Source organism: Gracilinanus agilis, chromosome 2 (genome assembly GCF_016433145.1).
Source record: "Gracilinanus agilis isolate LMUSP501 chromosome 2, AgileGrace, whole genome shotgun sequence".
Classification (NCBI taxonomy): Eukaryota; Metazoa; Chordata; class Mammalia; order Didelphimorphia; family Didelphidae; genus Gracilinanus; species Gracilinanus agilis.
The window spans coordinates 237294575-237320983 of record NC_058131.1 but is presented as its reverse complement, the minus strand read 5'-3'; the positions used below and the strand labels follow the sequence as shown (position 1 = coordinate 237320983).

The following is a 26409-nucleotide window of genomic DNA, read 5'->3' as shown; positions in this document are numbered from 1 at the left end:
ACAAAATGCTGAGAATCAATCATTTAGTCAATTAACAATTACTTATTAAGTACCTACTCCAAGGCAGGCACTGTGCTTGGCATTGTTGATACAAGTCATAATCAAAACAGCCTCCTGCATTTGATAAGTTTTTTGGTCTAGGGGAGGGAACCAACAGATAAACATCTAAATATGTAAAAAATAGATACAAAGTAAATTCAGGGTAATTTGGAAGAAGAGCCAGCTGAGAGAGAACAGAAAGACTTCATGTAGAATGAAGCAGTTAGGCTGAACTTAAAAGAAAGTAGGAAAGCTAGCAATTCTAAGAGGTGGATATATGCAAGGAGCACATTCTAGGTATGGGAAATTGCCTATGCAAAGGCTTAGAGACAAAAAATTGAATATCATATGTAAGAATCAGAAAATAAGTAAGTTTGGAGCTTGGAGTCCATGAATCACTGTTATGTATAATGACACTGATGCTGGAAGGATAAAGTTAGGACTGTGTTGTGAAAGGCTTTAAATTCCAAATAGAAAAATATGTATTTTATCCTAGAGACCATAGGAAGCATGCTGGAGCTTGAGCAGATAAAGGACAGTAACATGTACAGTTAGTAAAGTAGTGTACTTTACTAACATCACTTTGGCTGCTAGAAAAGAAATTGGAGGCAGAAAGGGAAATCGGGAGACTTTTGGGATAGTTGAGGCAAGACAGTGATGGTCTGAACTAGGGGTGGAAAAGTAGTTTAACTTGTTTTGGGTGAAATCATTCTGGCTCTTGGTAAACACTGCCTTCTTTTATAAATGTTCAAGAATTTTATCTTTAATAATACAGACTACAATTTTGTCAGGAATTGACAAAAACTGGCCTGGTTTGGAGTGGAGGCAATTTTCTTATTGGGAGTTTCCTACAAGGATGTAATAATCATAAGTCCCCCCACCCTACAACCCAGGCACATACTTTTTAGGGAATGAGTAGTGTAAAAGTCCTTAAATATGTTTATTTCAGCAACAAAAAATTGCCAGTTTCTTGGCAGCCAGGTGGCATGGATAGTGTCCCGTTTGGAGTCAGGAAGATGAATCTTCTGAATTCAAATGTGACATTAGCTACTTACTATCTATGTGACCTGGGACAAAGTCACTTCAACCTTGTTTGCCTCAGTTTCTTCTTCTATAAAATGAGCTGGAGAAGGAAATGACAAACCACTCCAGTATCTCTGCCAAGAAAACCCCAAATGGGGTCACCAAGAGTCAAAGAGTTAGAAACTGTTTTAGAAAAACAAATGAACAACAAAAAGCAATTTCTTGTTCTATTTTTTTTTTTTTAGTTATAAGTTATATGTGGGGGTAATGAAAGAAAGGTCCTTTTCACTTCAGTTCCCTCCCATTCTTCCCAAATGAAGCAAAAGCAGTTCTGAAGCATACTTAGATAGCCCTTCAGAGGGGCCCTTGAGATTTGATGGGGTGGAAATATACACCACGGTCTCTAAAAGTAATGAATTACTACAGGCTTCAAATAAAAGACTTCATTCCCCAGCATACTTTGCGGGTTCCACGAAAATGCAAATTTAGCCCATCTGTTTGTTCTACCATACTCCCGCCCTCGGGTTGGCAGGGCAACTGATGCCCAAGGTACCCAATCAGAGATATGCTCACCTGTGCTGGCGGGGACACATTGACAACCAATAAAGTGCGGGGCGGATGACCCTTCGGGCCAATGGGCCGGGAGAGAGGGCGGGTGTTGGGCTAGGCGGTGGCGGCGAGGAAGATGGCGCTGGTTCCCAGATCCTCCAGCCGGCGGTGGCTATGGCAGGGGCCGGGGACTCGGCCTGTCAGGGCGGGCTTCGGCACTTTGCTCCTGCTTCTCTTGGTGGGATCCGGGCCTGGGCTGAGACCGGCCGGGGCTGACCAGACCGATGAGTACCTAAAGCGGGAGCACTCGCTGTCCAAGCCGTACCAGGGTGAGGGGGCCGGGGCCGGGGCCGGGGCCGCGCTGGGGGAGGCTCGGGCGGCGGTGTGGACGCAGGGCGGGCCCGCGGGAGAGGTCACTGAACAGAGGTCAAGGGAGCTCGATGCAAGGGGCGAGCGGCTCTCCTCATCCCACCCCTACTCCCCCAGTTCTGGTCGGGAGGACCTTACTGCGGCCAAGCTCGGCAAGGAAGAAGAGGCGGCCAGGTCAGTTCAGCTTAGTGCAGGTTTCTGGAGTGCTCACCCCTGGGCCAGACCCCTGGTCTCTAGCGGGTTCCGAGCCAGCTGCGGAGACAAATGGGAGATGCCTTGGAGCTTTTTTGTGACATGGCATCCCTGGATATGGAGTCAAGAGACTTTGATTCAAATCCCAGCTCTACTATTTACCCTGTGTGACCTTGGCCAAGGCACCGAACCCCTTGGGGCCTCATTTAGAAAAGGAAGGGCTTATATTGGATGACCTGTGGGGTCCATTTTAGCCCCAGATCTATGAGTCTAAGGACTCGATTCATTTTTCAATGACAATAAATAGCTAGTTAGAAACTTTCCTATTTATAGGAGCTGAATAGGCAATTCAAGGAAGGAAGGCATCTAAGTTGTCAAAAAAAGGCTCCAAATTAACAGTAGAGAAATGCAACCGCAAACTCTGGTTCTACTTCCTAGCCATCAAATCCATAGGGGGATATGGGAAATAAGGTACATTAGTTCACTGTTTTTGAAGCTGTGAGTTGGAGAAGCTATTCCTGAAAAGCATTTTGGAATTGTGAACAAAATGTCAATAAATTTAGCCTATCCTCTGACTCAGTGATTCCTTTATTAGGCTTATACTCCAGAGAGATCTCAAAGAAGGAAAAATGGACCCATATGTACATAAAATTTATATCAAACCCTCTTGTAGTAGCAAAGAACTGGAAACTGAGGGAATGCCCATCAACTAGGGAATGATTGAACAAATTTCAATTTGTGAATGTTATGGAAAAGGAGGGGCAGCTAGGTAGATAGCCAGGTTTGGAGTCCTGAGGACCTGGATTCATATCTGGTCTCAGATACTTCCTACTTTTGTGACCCTAGGCAAGTCACTTTACCCCAGTTGCCTAGCCCTTACCACTCTTCTGCTTTGGAACCCATACTTAGAATGGATTCTAAGACAGAAAGTAAGGGTTATTAAAAAAATGAATAAATAAGAAGAAATGATGAAAAGTAATGAATTCCATGAAACCTGGAGAGACTTCTATGAAAGGATACAAAGTAAAGTAGGAGAACAATTTATACAATAACAATAGTATTGTTAAGCCAAAAAAAAATGGAAATTTTTAAGATCTGATTAATACAGTAACCAACCAGGATTCTAAACCCATGCTACTTTCTGGCAGCAGGGATGGACTCAAGCAATAGGACATGCATTTAGACATGAACAATGTGGGAATTTACCTGGTTTCATATTTATTTAACAAGGATTTTGTTTTTATTTTATTTCCTTCATTTAAAGGGGTGATGAGGTGGGGAGCAAGGGGAAAAAACCACTTGTTGATCAAAAAATAAACAACATACCCCTCATTACCCTCCTTTCCCCCACTTTCCCAGAACACTGCCTCACTATCTTTGGTTATTCTTCTGTGAAGGGAAGGTGATTATAGTGAAAAGAGCAATAAAGAGTTAGAAATATTGGATCCTGATTCTGACTAAATGACCTTTTGTAATTACATAGCCTTTGTAGGCCTTAGTCTCCTCGCAAATGGCAAATCGAGTGATTGGCCTAGGTGACCCTAAAATTTCCTTTTAGCTCTTCATCTGTGGTCCTTTATCTTTCCCACTTTTAAGATCATAAATGCTTCATGAGTCAAGGCTACCCTTTTCATCTTTGTAAACCTAGTAGCTAACAAAATGTTTTGTCCATGGGAGACATGTTTAACTTTCTCTTTGACTTATTTGGTGAGTATAGACTGTTTGGTTCTCTAAAATAGCCAGCTAAACAATGGGAAGAACATTGTATTTAGAGTAAGAGGACCTGGGTTCATATTTTTGACTTTTACTTACTACCTTACTACTACTTCATTTTACCTCTAAAGTGAAAGGATTGGTTTAGATCAGGGCTTCTTAATCTTTTTTTTGGTGTCTTGGACCCAGGACCATGTCTGGTGCAGCCTATGGACCACTTCTCAGAATAATTTTTTAAAAATTCATAAGTGAAGGAAATGATGCTATATTTTATTTAGAGGTTAGTGGAAAAAATATATGTATGTGTATGTCTATATACATATGTGTAAGTGTATGTGTACATGTATGTATGTATGTATGTGTATATATGTATGTGTGTGTGTATTATTTTGCCATCCAAGTCACAGACCTTGGTTAAAAATCCTTGATTGTCTTCTAAGCTCCCTACAACTCCAAACCCTTGTTCTGTATGATTCAGTATTTATAAAAGAATGCTTTTGGTGACTAGGGAGGCCAGATGAGAATATGTGTATGGCCAACAAAAAGAAACTTGTCACTGAGCATAACCAGTCAGGAAACTTAATGGAGTAGAAAGGGCTTGGGCAAGTTTTAATCTCCTGGGGCCCCAATTTTCTTCTCTATGAAATGAGTGGATTGGACTTGATATTTTCTGAGGTCCTTTTCAGCTCTAAGTCTATAATTCTGTTATCACCACCTAACAAGAGAAAAGTCCATGATTATTAGGGGAGGGAGAGTTTCATTATGTAACAAACATTTGTTTACATAATGAGTGTAAGGCACACAGAGATACAAAAATCCCTAAGAGTCTCTAGCTTTAAAGAGTTTATAGTTTGGGAATTGGGGACAAGTTGTAGGCATATAAACTCTGGTTAAAAGGTCTTCAAGCAAAGCCTGGATTTCTACTTGTTAGGTGTTTTGTGGTGGAATTTCTTTTTTCATGTGAGGCTTAGACTAGATGGCTACAGAGATCCAAGTGTGAAATTGTGCAATTCATTCTATTCTTCAAGCAATTTATTAAGCACATAGCTTGTGGTAGGCATGAAAGTTAATATGACAGTGCTGAGAGAGATCTGGCCTCATAAATCACGAAGAGCAAGATTAAATTGTCACCTTGACACTATGTGAATATAGTCAAAAATCTTTAGCTTCTTAGTGCAATTCAAACAACTCTAAACCAGATTTGCAGCATAATTGCCTACCTTTGGAGGTGTGGGTATTTCTCCACCAGAAGTTTATTAAATTAAACCAATTAAATCATAGGTCTAGTCCTATCCCAGCAGTGTCATTGGATCCCAAAGTGTGTGGCCCATGGACTCCTGGAGGTGTCTTGGACCTTTTCAGGGAATGTATATGGTCAAAATGGTTTTCATAATGATAAGTTGTTATTTATATAACTCACCTAAACAAAAGTTCTTTGGGGTACCTAGTCATTAAGAGGGTAAAAGGGTTGAGAACTGCTGTGATATGCAATTTTTAAACATGTAAAAATGAAAAGCAGTTCCCTCCTGTAGTTTACGTTCTACACAATGGATACAATATTTAGACACATAAACCATAATAATGTGAAGAGAGAGCACCAATACCTAGAGAGATTAGCAAAGCCTTTGCTAAATGTGTCACCTGAGTGGCAATTTAAAGGAAATTTAAGGATTCTAAAAGGCCTTGGTCAGGATAGAAGCTGGAAGGCTAAGTTTGGGGAACAGCAAGTAATCTAGATTGACTGGAATGTAGAATGTATAAAAGGGAGTAATCATTTTCATACATATGTAAAATCTAGTTTTAGGATAATGAGGCTTAAGTTGTCTGCCTGTACTATCACATCTCAGTGTAATTATAATAACAAAGCTAGCATTTATATAGTGCATTAAGGTTAACCAAGCTCTTGATAAATGTTATCTCCTTTGATGCTCTTAGCCCTGAAAGGTAGGTGATATCTCCATTTTTCAAGTGAGGTTGAGAGAGCTTCAGTGACTTGCCCAGGGTCATACTGCTGTTGTGTCTGAGGAGGGATTTGAATTTGAGGTAAGTTAGTGAGAAAATAAGACAGGAGGAGGCAAGGAATTGATATAATTAAAAAGAAAGTGTTGTTGGTTTATGAGAACTCTTCTACTTTCCTCCCTATAGGTGTGGGTACTAGCAGTTCTTCACTGTGGACCCTGATGGGGAATGCCATGGTCATGACCCAGTATATCCGTCTTACCCCAGATATGCAGAGCAAACAGGGTGCCCTGTGGAACCGGGTGGTAAGAATATTTTTCTCTACTCTGTTGGTGATCAGATACACTATATGAAAAGTTTTGAATGTGATGCACTGGCTCAGCCCTATAGTCCATCCAGCCCAGTGTTTTATTTCTGACAATAGTTCCAAGTAACTATTGTTAGGGTTCAAAATGGGTGGCCTCCAGAGGAACACACAAGACAATGCAATCAAAGCAGGAGAAAGCTTTATTGCCAGTACGCACTGGGGAAACTCAGCAAAGAGAGTCCCGAGGGGGCATTCAGAATAAGGAATATATATATGTTTCTGGGATATAGGTGCCTTTGTCTTAGGGTTAGCTAATAGCTAGACAGAGGGAGTAGGGATGCTTCCAGGTGCCTTCAAGGCTGTTCTGTGTAGGAATCTTCAAGGCTGTTTCATCTAGGGGCCCTGGGGCTTCCAGCCAGGAGTTGTCCCTGGGACTGTGAGTCAGAGAGATAACTGCCCTGCTTGAGTCGGGCATGACGTTATCCAAAAAAATCCCCTGCTTAATTGCTAAGTTTAGCTTTTTGGCTATAATATTCTTATAAGTTATAAGCTATAATATTTCTATAAGCTTTTTTGGCTATAACACTATTATTTTCCAAGTAACTTTTCAGGAGGAGGATAGCAATTTTGTGACATTGTTTTTGTGGCTAGAAAAATACTCTGAACATCCTTCATTCTTCCTAACTGGACCAGTATGGGTTTGTCATTTGTGACATTATGTAAATCAATCCTTTTTGAGCTCTTTTTTATTTTGATCTTATAAGACCTGTTAGAGTAACAGGTTTGACATATTTATTACTTATTTAATGCTAAAGTACTAAATGGCTTCAATTTGTATCATACCAGTGTAAAATGAGGCTTTTGGTTTCAAATAGCCTTTCATATTCTTTAGGACTGATTTGCTTCTCTATATAACTCTTAATATCTTTTAGACTTTCTCTTGGGCTCCTGTGAAGCTAAGAATTTCCTTTTTCATGTCTGTGTTACAAATATTGAAACTTGTGAAATAAGTCTCCCTGAAGTAGAGCTATTGCAATGCGTCCCTTTTCTGTCTGGCCAATCTTGTGGAAAGTGACGGAGGGATGAGGGAGTTCATTTATCCAAGAGCTGTTCCATTAATTTAAATTTTGGTAATTCTTAACCACTTTTTTTTTCCTATCATATTCTTAGATATAGCCAGTGACAATGTGATAAGTCTGAGAGGCAGGAGACCTGGGTTCTGCTTCTGATTTTGTTATTGAATTATGGTGTGATCTTAGGGAAGTTATTTCTCTGTGCCTCAGTTTTCTATCAGATTGGGTTAATGATACCTGTTATAGCTTCACAGGGCTTATTGTTAGGATAAAAACCATAATTGATAGGGCAGCAGAATGGCACAGTGGATAGAGTACCAAATCATATACCCAAATAAACAAGTGATAAATCATATGTTTTCATCTGAAACGTATGAAAAGAACAATAGTTCTTTCTCTGGAAGTGAATAGCATTCTTTTTCATAAGTCTCTCAGAATTGTCCTAGATCATTGTATTGCTTTTAGTAGCAAAGTCTATTACATTTGATTGTTCCACAGTATTTTACTTACTGTGTATAATGTTCTTCTGGTTCTGTTTATTTCATTCTGCATTAGTTCATGTAGGTCGTCTTTCTAGCTCTTTCAGAAATCATCTTGTTCATTATGCTTTATAACACAATACTATTTCATCAAAAGGTATTTTTGAATTGAATGCTATATACAGTAGACATTTGTGTATATTATTTGGGGTTTTGGTTTTATAAGTTTATTCACTTACAAAAATGAATAATATAGAAATGTTTTACATGATAATACACATATAACTCAGTTTGAATTGCTTGTCAACTCCAGGAGGGAGGAGAAAAGGGAAGAAGACAATATGGCTCATTTAACTTCAGAAAACTTTTGTGAAAATTTGTTATTAAAATAAAAAAAGACAGGGGGCAGCTGGGTGGCTCAGTGGATTGAGAGCCAGGCCTAGAGAACGGGAGGTCCTAGGTTCAAATCTGGCCTCAGATACTTCCTAGCTGTGTGACCCTGGGCAAGTCACTTAACCCCCCATTGCCTAGCCCTTACCACTCTTCTGCCTTGGAATTAATACACAGTATTGACTCCAAGATGGAAGGTAAGGGTTTAAAAATAAATAAAATTAAATAAAATTTAAAAAGAAATTAAAAAAAGAAAATTGACCTCATATATTATAAGAATCAGGGAGCAAGCAACATGTTTTTTCAAATTTTTCAACTTGGTTGGTCTACCTTTGCCGTTTCCCTCTAAAGTAAATCATTTCCATTCATAACCTGGATGCTCAGATCAAACTTCTCTTTGAATTTATTTTCCTGGAGCATCAAGACAATCTAAAAGCCTTGGTGGACTTTGTGAGAAAATAATTTTATCCCTACTTTTAAGTGAACTCTACAATTGAAAATACTTTCATTCTATTTTTGTGTTATGGTGTACAACTAGGATTCAGGGGTCCCTGTTTAAATATCATTCCCTTAATTATCTGTAACCTTATTTATATATTATAGCTTCTTCACAGCCACATCTCTTTTCTCCCAAAATACTCATTTTGTTAGCTCTGTTTGTGCAGTGAAGTTCAATAATATTCTCTTCTTGATGCTCCTTTGGTGAAGGAAGTGGAGAGGAAATATGTAATAGGTAGAGACATGCCATATGATGTCTACATTTAATTTTAGGAACTTTGATTTACTTCTCTTGGCAATGGACCAGGATCTGGTTAGAGTTGTTTATACCATCTGGTTTAAGTCCTGAAATCACTTCATGAGACAAGGTGTTCTTTGATTTAGATTTTTTTGTTCTTTTATAATAAATAAGCCTTTAGCTTTCCCAAATAAAGGTTGACAGAAGAAGATGTGGGTTCTTCAGAGTTTTTGAACAAAGAGAAACTAATGGAGTTACTTTGAGTTATGCAAAGGATTATGTAGGTAGAGAGCTAGAATAGATCTAAGGAGTCATGTAGTCTAACCCCTTCATTTTCCAGATGAGGAAACAGGCTGAGAGAGATTAAATGACTTGACCTGTAGTTATACAAACCTTGGATTTGAAACTATGCCCTCTCCAAATCGAACATTCTCTCTACTGTGCTATACTGCATACTCTAACATAAAAAATACTGGAGTCATTTGCCATTTCCATCTTCAGCCTCATTTTACAGATGAGGAAACTGTGGCAAACAAGGTTAAGTTAGAGACTTGCCCAAGATCATATAGGTAGTATTTGAGGCCAGATTTGAACTCAGGAAGATAAATCTTCCTGACTCCAGTTCAGGGAGAACTAGCACTTTTGGTGTGAGGGCTTGCTGAGCCATGTTCAGGTTGCTCATTCACTTTTAGTGCCCAACTGTCACCCGGATGACATCTATGACTCCCAAGAAGCTGAAGCATGAGAAGTGGTTACACCCTCGTAAAACTGTCTGGGCAGACAGGTTAAATTAGGTTGGATCTAAACCAAATTGAGGGTAACCTGGGGTGAAGCAGGGGGATGTCTACCCTAAGCATGTGAAGACTACCCACAGTGGAATGGGTAGATGAGAACAATTTGTTGTTCTAACAGCCATGATGTGGCTGAAGCAGGCTCTGTGGAATGTTTAGAGCTTGGTCAGACATTGAACATGCCAAGATCATTTACAATATCCCAGGCTATCACCATTCATCCTGACTTTTGTCTTGCCTTTGGACTTTGATGACTCTAGAAGAGAGAATGAGGCCAATGATTTTGTATAGCTCTACCTCACTTAAATCCAACTTATGTATGAGTTCAGACATCACCATATGATATCAAAGTTCTCTTTGAAAACAAAGAATAGAACAACTCTTCCAAAGAGCTAGCTGTTTTTCCTTGGTAGTTGAGGTTGAGGATACTAAAGGTTGGATTTCCCTTTGACAGATGAGACAAAGTCCCATAAGATTGGATGACTTGTCTAGGAGCACATGGCATGATGCAGAAGAAAGGATACTGAAGTAAGGAGTCAGGAGACTTAGGATTGAGTCCTAACTCTTGACTTTTACTTGTTAGATGACTGAGCAAATTTGGGTTATCTTTGCAGGACAGGTTGGCTTAGACCAACTGGATCAATAATTTATGGTAATCTTAATTCACTTTATTGATTCAGCCTTGATTCAACAGGTTTTGCATGTGTGGAATGAATGTGACCAGGCCAGGCAATATATCCTGAAATGCTTTCCTGGGTCATAGCTTTATAGGATCATAGGATAAGTTAGAAGGGACCTTCCATAAGTGGAGGGGACCTTAATTCAACCCCCTCATTTTAGGGGAGGGGGTAACTGAAGCTCAGTGGAGTTAGGTGGTTTGTTGAAAGCCCTGTAGCTAATGAGGAAGCAGAGTAGGATTTGAATGTAGGTCCTTTTGCCAAATCTGTTGAAGCTTCTACAGCACCATACCATAGGTATGGCAAATTCATATTGCATGGCTTTTCTGCCTCCCAGCTCTGACTTCCTGCTTCTATTCAGGAGATAGTCTAGTGCAGTAGTTCCCAAACTTTTTTGGCCTACTACCCACTTTCCAGAAAAAATATTACTTAGTGACCCTGGAAATTAATTTTTAAAAATTTTAATAGCAATTAATAAAAAAGATAAATGCACCTGTGGCCATCACTGTCCCCCTGGATTGCTGCAATACCCAACAGGGGGAGGTGGCGCCCACTTTGGGAATCACTGGTCTAGTGGGAGATGCTTGAAGTAGAGGAGGTAGATGACAAGTATTGTACTTTTTCTAGGACTACTTTAGTCCTAGAGTGAAAGGAGCAAGGCATTTCTGTTATATAGAGAGACTGAGAGAACTTGCTTCTTGTCAGATGATTCTTTTCTCATATTAATGCTATGTAGACAGGTAATAGAATTTTACTTGTAACAAATTTAGCAAGTCTTAGATCTCAGGTCCTCGTTTCTCTGGAGTTTAGTTGTCATTGTGTTCACTACTTGTTAATTTTCCCTGTATGTAGCTTGCTGTTGGAGAACTGAGGGCCTGACTCTTATTCTTTTCCTTTTGCAGCCTTGCTATTTGAGAGACTGGGAACTGCAAGTGCATTTCAAAATCCACGGACAAGGAAAGAAAAATCTGAATGGGGATGGCTTTGCAATCTGGTATACAAAGGATCGGATGCAGCCAGGTATCAGTATTTTAGTCTAGAGCAGGGGTCTGCAACCTTTTTAGCTGTGAGAGCCATAAACGCTACAAATAATCCATTGGGGGCAGCTGGGTAGCTCAGTGGATTGAGAGCCGTACAGTGCTCACAGTGCGCGCTCCTGTAACAGGGCCTGAAAAAAAATTGACTTTATGGCTTCTGCAGAAAGAGCCATATCTGGCCCTCAAAAGAGCCAGATATGGTTCAAGAGCCATACGTTGCTGACCCCTGGTCTAGAGTCTCTTTGTATGGGGTGTGGAAAGATTTTTATCTTTGCAGAAGACATAGAAGGTAGCTTTCTTTGCAGAATATGAGCTACTTTGGCATCTATGCTTATGTATTCAGCTTTAGAATCTAAAATCCTGTCTAAACAAATGAGGTTGGCTTAATCTCCAAATTCCTTTTTTTTTTTTTTTAAATAAATCCCTACCTTCCGTCTTAGACTCAATATTATGTATTGGTTCTAAGGTAGAAGAGCGATAAGGGCTAGGCAGTGGGGATTAAATGATTTGCCTAGGGTCACCTAGCTAGGAAGTGTCTGAGGCCAGATATGAACCCAGGACCTCCTGTCTCTAAGCCTGGTTCTCTATCCACTGAGCTTTCCTAGCTGCCCCAGACTTCTTTCTTTTAAGAAAAATTTTTTCCATGGTTACATGATTCATCTTTTTACTCTCCCTTTCACCCCGTAGCCGACGTGCATTTCCACTGGTTTCTTTATGTGTCATCAAGATCAAGACCTATTTCCATATTATTGATAGTTGCACTAGGGTGGTCATTTCGCGTCTACATCCCAAATGATGTCCGCATCAACCCATGTGTTCAAGCAGTTGTTTTTCTTCTTTGTTTCCACTCCTGTAGTTCTTCCTCTGAATGTGGATAGCATCGTTTTCCATATATCCCTGAGAATTGTCCTGGATCATTGCATTGCTGTTAGTACTGAAGTCCATTACATTCAATTCTACCACAGTGTATCAGGCTCTGTGTACAATATTCTTCTGGATCTGCTCCTTTCACTCTGCATCACTTCCTGGAGGTCATTCCAGTTCACATAGAATTCTTCCAGTTCATTATTCCTTTGAGCACAATAGTATTCCATCTCCAACAGATACCATAATTTGTTCAGCCATTCCCCAATTGAAGGGCATCCCCTCATTTTCTAGTTTTTTGCCACCACAAAGGCATGGCTATAAATATTTTTGTACAAGTCTTTTTCCCTATGATCTCTTTGGGGTACCAACCTAGCAATGGTATGGCCTGATCAGTGCCCCAGACTTATTCATTAATAGCTTCTAGGTTTTGTTTTTGCTACCACTCGGCATGTTGACTTCTGAAAGTACAGATTTTCACCTCATAGCTTGGTGAAAGGTAAGGGAAGAGCCCAATACTAACAGTCGCTTACCCTGAAGAAGCTTGCTTTTTTTTTTTTTTTTTAAATCCTTACTCAGAATAAATACTAATTATTTGTTTCAAGGCACAAGAGTGGTTAAGGGCTAGGCATTGGGGATTAAGTGACTTGCCTGGGGTCTTCCAGCTAGGAAGTGTCTGAGACCAGATTTGAATCTAGGACCTCTTGTCTCTAGGCCTGGCTCTCAATCCACTGCACCACCCAGCTGCTCCCAACTTTTTTTTTTTTTAAACTCCTGAATAATCTTAACAAAACTAAGTCAGAAAGGAAATCAGTGATTTCCTCTTGTAGAACTAGAACCACTGTTGCTACTGTTTCTAAGAAGATGGATCATTTTCCTTCATTTTGTAGTATTTTTTCAGAGATGCCTGGACTTGTTTACTAGATATTCTTCTATTAGTACTGTTTTCCCTGGATTTCTTTGTTTATATTTAAGGTCTTTGAGATTTCTTCTTCCTGAAACCTTTGGTAATCTCAAAACACATCCCACCCCCATTTATTTTCCTAATTACTCATTTTCTGATTTCGCCCCTTTGATTGTGTTTTTCTAAAATTATCTCAGCTTTCTCCAAAATGGAACAATTTATGGTTCATCAACCTAGGTTTCTGCCTCAGCTTACCTTTGGGTGGTTAGAACTGGCTTCTACCGGATGTTGTGCTCTTTTCCTCAGGCTTAATGGAATGCTGCATAGTTCTTCACACACACCATGTCCTATCCCAGTGATGTGTCCTACTCTTTCTATTTCTTAGTTTTTTGACTGGTATTATCAATTTAGAGCCTGCAAAACCAGCACTGACAATTCAGTGTTTTGTAGCGCTGATGCATCTGGGTTGTAGCCCCCAGTAGGTTTTTTTTTCCTCAAGGACTATGACCAAGTTGACTACCAAAGTCTGAGCCAATTTCTGTGGCCTAGAACCAGGATCTCTATAGCACTGGAAAGAGGGGGAGCAGGAGTAGAGGATGGGGGTGAAACAAGGCGCAGGCATGGGTTTTCATGTAAGACTCTTTCATGTCCTTGGGTCTGTTAGTATAGCCTCACTACCATGTGAGAATGTGAGAGGCAGGGGAGGAGTGCTGATTGAGTGACAGTTTTTGGATTTGAGGGAATTTTTTTTGCCTTTTGGATTCTGGGCATTTTAGTCCATGGAAACAGCTGAAGTTGCTTTATCTTTTATGCATAATTTCTGCCTTAGAGAATTCTGAGAGGTTGTGGAGATTGGAAAAAATATCTAGCCTGCCATCTTGTTGTTTATGTGACCCTGGTTCAAGTAGAGGAAAGGCTTAACTTGGTTTAACCTCTAAGAATAAAAAAACTCACAGTTTAGAATTTGAGAATTCACCTCCCTCTCTTTGGGGAATAGTCTTCCCTGAGTGTTTCTGAAGCAGAAGTCTGTAAAGTTGGTGGGGATCTTTAGCAGGCAGGGTTGTATCTTAGGGAGCTTCTGTAGGACTAAATGAGGTTCGGGTCCCATTCTCTCTTGCTCCTTGACTTTTCTCTCCAAGGAAAGCATGAGGCTCACTTCAGCTCCCTTTTCCCACTCCAGAGTGAGAGGTATTCTTTAAAGCATTCATAACCATGTTTTGATTAATCTCTGTCTTTTCATTTTTCAGGGCCTGTCTTTGGGAGCAAGGACAACTTTGTAGGACTGGGAGTTTTTGTAGACACCTATCCCAATGAGGAAAAACAGCAAGAGGTAAGGACAAGTGGCAAAACATGTTTTGATGCTACTGATTTCATAATTCTTATTCCCTAGGAAAGTTGATTGGCAAAGGTTTGAGAAAATGAATGGATGAAGAATGATTTACCTTATTTGCTTAGTCTGTTGAGCTTTAGAAATTGTTTTTTGGTAAAGGAGAAGGACTAATGGTTGTAGATGGGGGCTTCTTATTCTTATGTATTCACGATTGTTTACATTTCACATGTGAACTGTTTTTCATAGTTCTTATTAACTATTATTTATCTTTCATTAATAACTATGCTTTGTCTATATTTGCATGCACTCAGGTATAAACTAACATGAATGATCTTTTCTCTTTTGCTTCTGTCCCCATCTTCATATCCTCAAAGTGGAGAAGCAACTCCTATCTTTCATATGAAAGCCTACATAACCCTGGCAGTTGAGAAAATTGTTCTTCAGGGTTCTTCAGCTCTCTATAAATGGCATCAGGCAATAGATTTGTCCATATCTGCTCATTGGGCCTGATATTGGGGGCAAAAAAGATCATAGTGTAATTGGATTTTTTACTGATTATCTAAGTAAGAGGGTAATGTAAGAAGGTAGGGATGAGAGTAAAGACCAAAGCTTATTGTAGAAGTTGGAAAGGGAGAACTTAGTATTAGGCTTATTTGGTTATAAAGCAGTGAGATGATCTACTGTTAAGTTGTAGACTTTTTATGCTCCATTTTGTGGATCAATGGATCAAGTTATTTTATATGCCAATGAGAAGGGTTGTTAGCCTCGAAAAAGGATTCTAAGGTAGAATTTCAATTTCATTCATTAAGCATTCAGTAAATACTCATTATGTGCTGGATTTTGAGGTACAAAGATAAAATGAAATACATTCCTTCCTATGAGAAGTTTATATTCTATTGGGAGGATAAAGCATGTGCGCGTGCGCACGTGTGGGTGTGTGTGTCCTTGCAAATACATAATAATTTGGGCAGAAATAATTTGGGGAAAAGTTTCCTTAGGAACTCTTCTGAGTTGAGCCTTGAGAAAGAAAAGGATTCTTACAAGTTGAGATGGGAAAGATGTGTATTCTGGGTGTGAGGGACAGCCTGTCCAAGGGTATAGCAGTGGGAAGTGCAATTTGTAGCTCAAGTAGTAGCAAGAAATAGGTCAGTTTCATTAAAATGTGATGTCCAGAAAGCTAGGTTAATCTGAGGATGTTGGCCTGAGACGGGCTGCTGTTTTTTTAAAAAACCATCCAAGTTCATGGGGAGTCAAATCATGATGTATCTTGTCCTTTTAATAGTCGGTTATCAGGATTCCCCTTCCACTTAGTTGACTTTTCTGTAATGTTTTTCAAGGTTGTCGTCAGTATTTTCAATATCAAACAGGCCAGATAACAGTCACTATTTCTTTCCTTAGATTTTTTTTTTTAGCCGAGAATTATTTTGTAACTACTTAGGTCTTTTTTTCTCCATTTGATTTTTACTTCTGCAGGGTCAGCACTCCTCTTGAGATTTTGAGACTGCCTTTTTTTAGACATACTGGTAATTTGCTGGAAGCTGCATGGGACTAGAGCTAGAAGAGACCTCAGGAATCATCTTGTCCAGCTCCCTTAGTTAACAGATAAGGAAATTTAGGCCCAGGGAATTCAAATGACTTGTCCAAGGTCACACAGGCATTAATCAAAGGGATTTGAAGGCATGCCCTTTGACTCTAGAATTTGTTTTTTTTCCACTGTGTGATACTTTTCTATGTTGAATAGATAATTGCTATCTGAACTTAGAATTTATATTCATGTATACTGCTTATTAAGGTAATTTAACCCCTATGTATTCTGTTCATGGCAAGATGTATTTATCTAAAGTCCGCTGACATGGGGAACAGATAGGTTGTATATAATGAACTTCAAGACTCTTGTGACCTGAGTTTTCCTTACAGTAGAATGAAGTACAGAAGACTGGTGGCAGGCTACTGCCCCAGCCCAGGTCACTGATTGAGACTCTTCTTTAAGAACACAGGACTTCTGTCTTCTTCTCTACTCTGAAATGTGGCATAGTGAAGATAGGAGAGAGACCTGGGTTTGAATTCTGCCTCAGACGATATTAATAACTAACATTTATATAATGCATAGCGTGTTCTAGGCACTGTGTTATACATTTTACAGTTACTATCTCAGTTGATATTCACAACAACCCTGGTAGATAAGTGCTATTATTATCCTCATTTTTTCAATTTGGAAACTGAGGCAAATTGAGATTAAGCAACTGGCCCCTCAGGTCATAGATCTAGTAAGTGTCTGAGGCTGTATTTGAACCTGGGCCTTTCCAACTCTGGGCCTGGCACTTCATTCATTTTATCCCCAGCTGCCTAGCTGGGTGACAGCTCACTTCATCTTTCTAAGGCTGAGTTTCCTTATCTTTCAACTGAGGGAGTTGGACTAAATGATCTGAGGTGATGACCCTCTTCCAGAACTAGCTCTCTGATTTTATGATATATTACCAAATCACAAGTATGACTGAGAAAAGCTGATTCCTGTCCTCAAGGTAAAATGAGGATAATAATAACTCTTACCTCCCAAGGTTGTGAAGCTCATATGAGATAATATACCAAGTCATTTTGCAAACTTTAAAATGCTGCATAAATAACAGCTATTCCTATTATGATTTTGGAGTTATAATACAAAGAAGATAATAATGATCAAAAACTTGTATAAGAAAGCTACATGAGGGCTCATTGCATGCCTGGAGTTAAGGCCTGTCTCTGGCATAGGGACAGATCACCCAAACTTTCATAGCTTTATTTCTCTATCAATGAGAAAAGGGTTATTTGTTAGCTATATAGGTCACAAAGAAATTACCAGGACCATAAAGTACTTTGAAAATACTGATTAGTACTTGACTCAGTCCTCTCTATTTTTCAATCACAAAGCTATCAGTTGATGGTCATCATTTTCTTACATGGAAATGGGAAGTTTCAGTGAACTAAAAAGTATTAATTTAGAGAGTTAATGTTGTAATTAGGACAAGAGATTTTGCTTGATTGAAAAGACAAATATAGCTCTTTACAGGATTTAACTTCATCTGTCTCTTCAAGAAGCTGGGGACAGATGAATGAATGAAAGAAAAAAAAGAGAAAGAACGAACAGTTTATCAAATGCTTACTATTTGCAAAATGATGCTAAGTATTGATTTCCAGATAGACAAGATAGCCTCTGATCTCAAGGAGTATATACTTTAATTGGGGGAGATAGCACATAAAAAAGTTAAGTTGTGGCATAGATGGAAAGATCTGGAAATCCTTTTTAATTTTGATTTGTAATTTAAAAACCATATAAAATGGACATTTCCATATATAAAAAATAGAGTATGAGCATTGCATATAAAGCCGTAGATCTCTTATGTACAATTTTCTTTTTATGTATATATACATTCAGCTTGAAGTTGTCTTGCTTATCTGTACTTCTTCCTGGTCTTCCTATTCTTTTCTTAATTTAAAAAAAATATGCGTTGTTGACCCTCTTTGTTTTTTGTTACTCCATCCTCTTCCTCTTGAGTCTCAAACAAATCCCCTGCTTTGGAGGAAAAGAAAGTCTTTTAACTAGTATGCATAATCAAGCAAAACAAATTCCCACTTTGTGTCTGAAAATAGATTTCGTATTCTGCGTCTTGATTCTATCACCTCTCTGTCAGAAGATTAGTAGCATGATTCTTCATTAGTCTTCTTGAATCAATAGTTGGTCATTGCATTGATCAGAGTTTTCAAGTCTTCTAAAGTTGTTTTTCTTTATAACATTGTTGTTTTCCCACTGCCCCCCCATACTTGTTATTTTCCTTTTTTATCTTTTTTTTTTTTTTGTGGCAGGGTGAATATGATGTTGGGTCTGGTGTCAGGAATATCTGAATTCAAATCTAGCCTCAATTAATTACTAGCTGTATAACCCAGTGCAAGTCATTTAGCCACTGTCTGCTTCAGTTTCCTCATCTGTAAAATGGGGACAATAATAGGGTCCAATTCCCAAGTTTGGGGATAAAATGAAACAATGTTTATAAAGCACTTTGCAAGCTTTGAAGCACTATATAAAAATTAACTTTTATGTATTTATTTTTTCTTATATGATAGATGTCAAGTACAATCAGAGATGTTATTATATGCTATAACATTCACCAGTTTTTAGTATTTTGCAGCATTTTTTCTTTTGGGTATTGATAGCTTAGATGTATTCCTTTGAAAACTGTTTATATTAGACAACATATCTGTTGAGGAATGGCTAGTCTTAAAATTTCAGTCAGCTTCTTATATATCTCAGATATAAAAGCTTTAGAAAAATGTTCTACAAAAATCTTTTTCTTCTAATTTCCTGTTTCTCTTTTAATTTTAGCTGTTTGTTTTCTATAATTAAATTTGTCCATTTTGTCTTTTGTGATTCTTTCTTATCTCTTGTTTGGTCATTGTACTCTTTTCTTATCCTTATAGTTGAAAGGTAGTTTCTTCTTTGTTCCTCTTAACATGTTTATAATGTCACCTTTTATGTTTTTTTAACCCTTACCTCCTGTCTTAGAATCAATACTGTGTATTGGTTCCAAGGCAGAAAAGTGGAAAGGGCTAGGAAATGGGGGTTAAGTGAATTGCCCAAGGTCATACAGCCAGGAAGTGTCTAAGGCCAGATTAGAATCCAGGACCTCCCATCTATAAGCCTGCCTCTCTATCCACTGAGCCACCTAGCTGCCCCCTTTTTCTTTTATTAATAGTGATTTTGAGCATTTTTTCATGTGGTTGTATTTGCAGTTCTTTTGAAACTTGCTTCTTCATACAGTTGGACCACGCACTCATTTATTTATTTATTTGTTTGTTTGTTTATTTGTTTTTAATTTTTATTTTGAATATTTTCCCATAGTTACATATTTCATGTTCTTTCCCTCTCCCCCAAACCTCCCTATCCCCCCCTTAGTTGACACACAGTTCCACTGGGTTTTACATGTATCATTGATCAAGACCTAATTCCATATTATTGATAGTTGGACTAGAGTTATCGTTTAGTGTCTATATCCCCAATAATACCCCCAACAGCCCATGTATTCAAGCAGTTGTTTTTCTTCTGTGTTTCTCCTCCCACAGTTCTTTGAATATGGCAGTTTTTCTTTCTCTGTGTACAATGTTCTCCTGTTCTGCTCCTTTCACTCTGCATCAATTCCTGGAGGCCATTCCAGTTCACATATATTTACTAATTGTTCCTTTATCTTGGATACCAAATCTTTATCAGAAAAATTTGATTAAAGATTTTTCCCCAGGGAAACATTTTCTTTCTTATCCCAAGTGCATGAATGTATGTGTAGAAACTTTTCAGTTTCAAGTAACTAAAGTTAACTATTTTATCTTTTGTTATTGCCTCTTTTTCTTGTTTGGTTAAGAGTATATCTACCTCTAGATGTGAGATAGATCATCTGTTTTTCTTCTGATTTTTTAATAACATGATCTTTAATATTAAGGTCATGTATCCATTTGTAATGTTATGTGTGATACAAGTTATTGGTCTAAATCTTATTCTAGCCTGTTTTTTTCCCCCTAGAAATTTTTATTCAAATAAGGAGTTTTTCAGTAATTTATATTTTCTATTATGTCAAAAACTGTTATTTAGTTTAGTTGTTTCTGGTTTTTCCCTTACCTCAGCTATTCCATTGATTTAGTTTTCTATTTTTTAACTAATATCAGATAGTTTTGAGATTGATGCTTTATAATAGAGTTTGAGATCTGTAAGTGCTATTTCCTCTTTGTTCTTATTTTAGTCAGCATTTTCCTTGATATTTTAGACCTTTTGTCCTTCAAAATGAATTTTGTTATCATTTTATCAAGTTCTATAAAGTATCTCCTTGGTTATTTGATTGGGATAGCATTAAAAGTTTAAATTAATTTTAGTAATAGTGTTATTTTTATTATATTGGCAATGCCTAACCATGCACACTGAATATTCTTTCAGTTATTTAATGTATCATTTTTTTTAAACCCTTACCTTTCATCTTAGAATCAGTATTACACAGTATTGGTTCCAAAGCGGAAGAGTGGTAAGGGCTAGGCAGTGGGGGTTAAGTGGCCCAGGGTCACATAGCTAGGAAGTGTCTGAGGCCAGATTTGAGCCTAAGACCTTCTGTCTCTAGGCTTGGCTCTCAATCCACTGAGCCACTCAGCTGCCCCCTTATTCTTTATTTCTTTAAGGAGTACTTCGTAATTGAATCTGTACAAGTCTTTTGTGTGTTTTAGTAAGAGCTGTTTTGTCTTAACAGTTCAGAGAGCTGCTACATTAGTGCTAAGGAGGTATATGTCCTGGTACTGGCAATTCAGAACTTTGTATGCTGGTGCTATGTGGTCTGGACAAACTTCTGCAGCTTGGAGCTGGGTTATCCACAGTTCTGGAAGGAGGGGAGAGGAGGGGACTAGATGTGGGATAAGTGTTGTTGTAAGCTTAAATCATGTCCTTGGGTCTGCTAGAGCAGACTCACTGCAGGTAGCACGAGAGTTAGGGAGGAGTCAGGGAACTCAGGGTCAGTGAGCATTATTTCATGGGGATTTTTTTTAACCCTTCTTTTGGTTTCTGGGTATCCTAGATCATGGAGACATCTGAAGTTGCTCAATTTGGGGGCATAAATTCTTGTTTTGGAGAGATTTAAAAGGTTGTAGTAATCAGAGAAAATGTCTAATCCTCTTCCTGTTGCTCAGGTGACCCATCAGGTATTTTTTCTTAATGTTTTCTGGAGTATTTAGAGCTGAGCTAGATTGCTTGTCATTGTATCATAATTTTATATATTTGAATTAATTTTCCAGTTATCTGGATTATCAAAAAGATATTTACACAGATTTTCCCCCTTAGTTAACTGTTTCTTCTATTTTATTTGTATTGACTTTGCTCCTACAAGAGCTTTTTAATTTCATGTAATCAAAATTTCCTATTTTATCTTTTATGATAACCTTTATCCTTCACTTAGTTAAAAATTTTCCTCTTCCTTTCATTCTTCTCTACTTTAGGTTATATATCTACTTTGTTTATTGTAGTATGGCAAAAATTGTTCAATATGAAGCTAATTTTTCCATATTGCTTTCCATTGTATTGAATAGGGAAGATTGCCTTATATCACTGTCCTCTGAGTTTGCTCCTTTTAATTTCATTTTTAGTGCTTTAATTTTTTTAAATTAAAACATTTTGTAAGAATTAAATTAAAGTTGAATACTCGAAGTATTATATTTTAAAGTTTATCTGACAAAATAGAACCACATGACCAAATTTTCTACCTGCTCAAAAAAGCCCGCTCTGCCAAAGCGGCCAAGAGGAAGGAAAAGACTGCTAGACATGGAACTCCACCCAATTTATCCTGTCTACATCAGCACGTAACTACAGGAAGTCAGTGGGGTTCTAGGAATTGTAGTTTTGCTGGTGATCATAGTTTTTAGGGTAACAGATTCCAATTATACAATCTAAATTACAATAATTTTGAATTAAAAACATTTTTTGCCAAGTTTTCAAACCAGAATGCCATTTTTTTTAACACCTTGCATTCACCTTCTCTGTGACATACATTTGAGATAATTTTCTTTATGAATTTTTTCTTCTGTGTCCAACTCACATCCCATTCCATAAGAGTTCAGAGTCAAGGATTCCAGCATAATTATTTTCCTTAGTCAGTCTAATACTTTATTTTTTTTCAGAGTTGTGGTCAAATGAAAATCATTAATTTTCTCCCTTTATACCAAAATAAGGTTGAGAATGCCTCTCATTTTCCTTTATTAGCAAAGTCATATATCATAGGCATATTAATTATCACTGTTACTTAACGTTGATAGGCTGTGGAATTCTCCTCGAAAAAATTCTAATTGTTACATTATGAGTGACCGTTAGTACCCATAGATAACAGTGTTTGTAAGTATAGCTCTACCTGGTTTTTATGTGGATTATTCATATTATAATATAAAAATATGCTGCTAATTTCAAGAAATGCTCTCTATATTTTTAACATATATTGGGTTTCATGGGGAAAAGAGGTGACGTTTCTATTGAAATTACCAAAATAAAAAAACAGTCACCTTTCAAGGTTCCTAGTAAACCAAGCTCACTAGCTTTGCCAAACTCTAGACTATCACTGTGACCTAAATTAGGATTTCTTTTTAGTTCTTACAGATCAAGAAATGAATAAACATTTTATTACTATTTTCTACTGCACACTTAAACTGCTCTTTGACTTGTCCAATGACTTGAGTAATAATTTCTTTGTAGAAAAAAAGAAAAACTAGGATCAAAAATGCTTCTGTATATACATTCTTACTATATCTATATATTGACATCTATACTCACACACATACGTATCCATTATTCTCAATCATATGTGCACAGACATATGAATGTGTACATTGACCTATATGCACTCATATGTGCCTATCAGCAGACTGTTGCATTTCAGCTATGTGATTCTCCTGAGCCTTTGACTCTTTAGCAGCATCCACTTTCAGATTTTTGTCCTTTCTATTATCATTTCTGCTTAAAATGGCCTATATCCCTATGGAAATATGCTCCTGCTTTCATCTGTGTGACTATTTGTTTTCATACTTCTTCATATGTGCCAATAGCTATATATCATTCTGAATTTTCTCTGAATTCCAGTAGAGGGTACAGGGATCCTTGAAGTTTGACTTAAGGAATTTTTGGAGTAATGCAATCCCAACAGGATCTATCCATGTCAGAGTAGGCAGAAGAATCAGGTCTAGTGATAATTTTGTCATGTTTAAATGACCTGAGATCTCTGTTTTATAGGTTTTAAATACTCTACCACACTTCATTGGATTTCTGAGCTCCTTTAGGCCTGATATCTCTGCCCGTCAGTGAGTCTTTTGAGGGCAAGTTATTTTTCTGCACAAGTGTAATTACATATGTGGGCTTTTAGATGCAGTTTGACCCTACATCCTATTAACAGGAGTTAAAATCAGACTAGATAGAGCAACAAATCCAAACTATATCATGAAAGGGATTAGTGGTATATTCTTTATAATCAGACCTCTTAGCTAGTTTCAGTGAATTGGGTAACATTTGAAGTCTTCATATTAACTCTATGATTACAGATTAAGATGAAGTAATGAGAATACTAGAGCATATTAGACCCAACCATATAATCATAGAACCCACTTTCTTGAACCAGATATTTTAGATGTTAGATCAACCTTACAGACAGTAATGGTTGGTGTGATCCTCCCATTTGTTAATCCTGGATGAATCATTGGAGACTCTCAACTGATTTTGTATACCATGGGGATGAGATGCTCTAATTCCAAGTAATCCAGTTCTGCCCTTGTCTAGATACTTCCAGTTTTACTCCTTGCTCCATCATTCCTGGAATGGGCCCAAGTTTTCAATCCAGTTTCTTCTACATAGTCACAAAATCGTGACAGTTTTTCTGAATCGAAGCTGTGTACCTGATAGTTTTCTAAATCTGCCATGATTGCTTTATCAACTTGAACTTCATCCTTCTGCAGGTGGCATGGGATGGAATGATGGTAATCAGAGTTATGATTGGGTAAAGAGCTGTCTTTTTGGACTTAATTTGCTGATAACAGTTTTAAAAAAAACTCTTATGGAATTCTTGTATTCTAGACAAAAACTGGAACCTAATCAGTAGGATAAAGAAAAGAATAAAGAACATTTCAATGTGCGAATAATTCAGCTTAACTTCAGTCCTTTCCTTTAGTGCGGAAGTACTCTAAACAAGGCTTCAGACTTTCTGATCCTCTAAGATTTAGTAGAGGGGACTAGACTCTCTTGTACTCCCTGAATGTGTTGGTGAATCCCTTAGTCTCCTGTGGGGGGAGGGCTGAGATTAAGGCACTCATCCTCCATAATCTCACCATGCTTCAGTGGCCAGTTCTTTTTGACCCTGTCTCCTATTCTATGCCCTCTCTTTTGTAATAACTGCTGGACCCCTCCAGGCCCAGAAGAGGAGATATTCTCCAGGAGTCCAGGTACTCAATTCTTGACCCATCATTCTCATCCCTCATCCCCATGTACGTCCCTTCCACATTTGGTCTTGTATAGAATTTGTGTTAGTGTACCAGGTGCCACTAATCCTTGGCCTTGTTTTGAGGCACAAACCTGCATGTTGACTTTTGACATCAAGCTCCAGCTGGGATGCTTATCAGATAAAAGACAGCATGTTTTATGTTCCTGTAACCATCTCATTATCCCTGCCTCTCTCCATCTCCAGACTTGCCTTGTTCTGGAGTGTGCATCCATCCATCTTTTATTCAAGGAATTGCTAATAGAAATCTTTGTTGGATTATTTGAGCTTTAAGCTAATGGCATCTTCTCAACTTTTTTGAGGTCAGAGAATGGAATAGATGGGAATGCACCTTATTTGCTAGGAATCTGGCAGTGTTTAACACGCTGTGGGGAAGTCTTCTGGGTAGAATTATTTCTGAGAAAGATTTAAAAGGGATTGAGAGAACAGAGAGTTTTCATTAATAAGATATTGTCAAACAGTAATAACTCGGCAACACCAGTGCTATCTCTAGATCTGAACCTGTTTTGTATTCTCCAGTATTAAAGTTGGAAGGAATCATCTTTTTTTTTTTTTTTAAACCCTTACCTTCCGTTTTGGAATCAGTACTGTGTATTGGCAAGGCAGAAGAGTGGTAAGGGCTAAGCAATGGGGGTCACAGTCAAGTGACTTGCCCAGGGTCACACAGCTGGGAAGTGTCTGAGGCCAGATTTGAACCCAGGACCTCCCATCTCTGAGCCTGGCTCTCAATCTACTGAGCCACCCAGCTGCCCCCTGGAAGGAATCATCTTAAAGGAGAACCATTTGCCATGAGTAACTGTTCTTACAACTGTCAGGTACTTTTGGATACTTGCCACTGTAGTAGACTTGTAGATTGGAGATGCCAAAAGACATAAAGCACAATCCCTATCCTCAAGGAGTTTGTTAAGTCAGGAAGACAAATCACACAAATAAAAACATAAGTCACATTCTGGCAGCATACAAAGTATCAAAGCAATGTTGTCTGAAGTGGTTTTTTCCATTGGGAGCTCCAGTAGGATTGAAGATTCAGAGAGATTCTCTGCCACCAGTTCAAATCCATTCCAGACTGGGGACAGGTTGAACTGAGTGTCATGCAGTGGGATGACCTTTTCCTTTCAGAGCAGAAGTCTGTTCCTTGATTGCTTGACTAAAGCATGGAAATGGAGAGGTCAACTATGATGTTGCCCTCCTTATTTGCTATGAGGTTGTATGGCTCCTGATGCTTTCATGTGTATTTCTCATTTTTCTGGGTATCTTTGTGCACACGTTGCCTTCATGTACTCTTTAAAGAACTGTGCTAATATGGTTATCTGCTCTTTCCCCCACTGTTCCTCTAGAGAGTGTTCCCATATGTCTCAGCCATGGTGAGCAATGGCTCCCTCAGCTATGACCATGAGCGGGATGGGAGGCCCACGGAATTGGGTGGCTGCACAGCTATGGTTCGAAATCTCAACCATGATACTTTCCTGGTGATTCGCTATGTCAAAAGGCGCCTGACGGTGAGTCCCCGTCCCTGACAGTTTGGCTTTGGAGAAAGTAAGTGTGGGCTATATCTCTCCTTTTTCTATGTTGTTGTTGTTTTTTCATAGCTGGACCCTTTATTCATTCTTTTGTCTTTTTCTAGATTATGCTGGACATTGATGGCAAACATGAATGGAGGGACTGCATTGATGTGCCTGGAGTCCGCTTGCCTCGGGGCTACTTCTTTGGCACCTCTTCTGTCACTGGGGATCTCTCAGGTACCATCAGAAACATTATTTTCTCCATAAATTTGGGTCATGTCTCCATACCCAGATCTTGATGAGGTTTTTAAGAAAGTAGTCCAAATTAGCATGTGATTTGGGGAGGTGAGTACAGACCTTTCTTCCTCTCGCTTGCTTTTCTTTATCCAGAGGCCAGTTCAGTTTCAGGTGACTCTGGTAATTCAGGTCCTGGATGAATCTTGACCA

At 38.4% G+C, this 26409-nt stretch overlaps 1 protein-coding gene across 1 annotated transcript in view; it reads left to right on the top strand.

Annotated features, from left to right (window-relative positions):
• Positions 1-1747: 1747 nt before the first annotated feature.
• The window catches only part of LMAN2L (lectin, mannose binding 2 like), a 30871-nt gene continuing 6209 nt past the window's right edge, over positions 1748-26409 (top strand). Inside the window, exons 1-7 of the mRNA XM_044661037.1 lie at positions 1748-1940; positions 6031-6149; positions 11200-11317; positions 14350-14432; positions 24372-24404; positions 25798-25959; positions 26085-26199. Of these exons, the coding sequence (XP_044516972.1) occupies positions 1748-1940; positions 6031-6149; positions 11200-11317; positions 14350-14432; positions 24372-24404; positions 25798-25959; positions 26085-26199 (823 nt within the window). The remainder of the gene's footprint in view (positions 1941-6030; positions 6150-11199; positions 11318-14349; positions 14433-24371; positions 24405-25797; positions 25960-26084; positions 26200-26409) is intronic.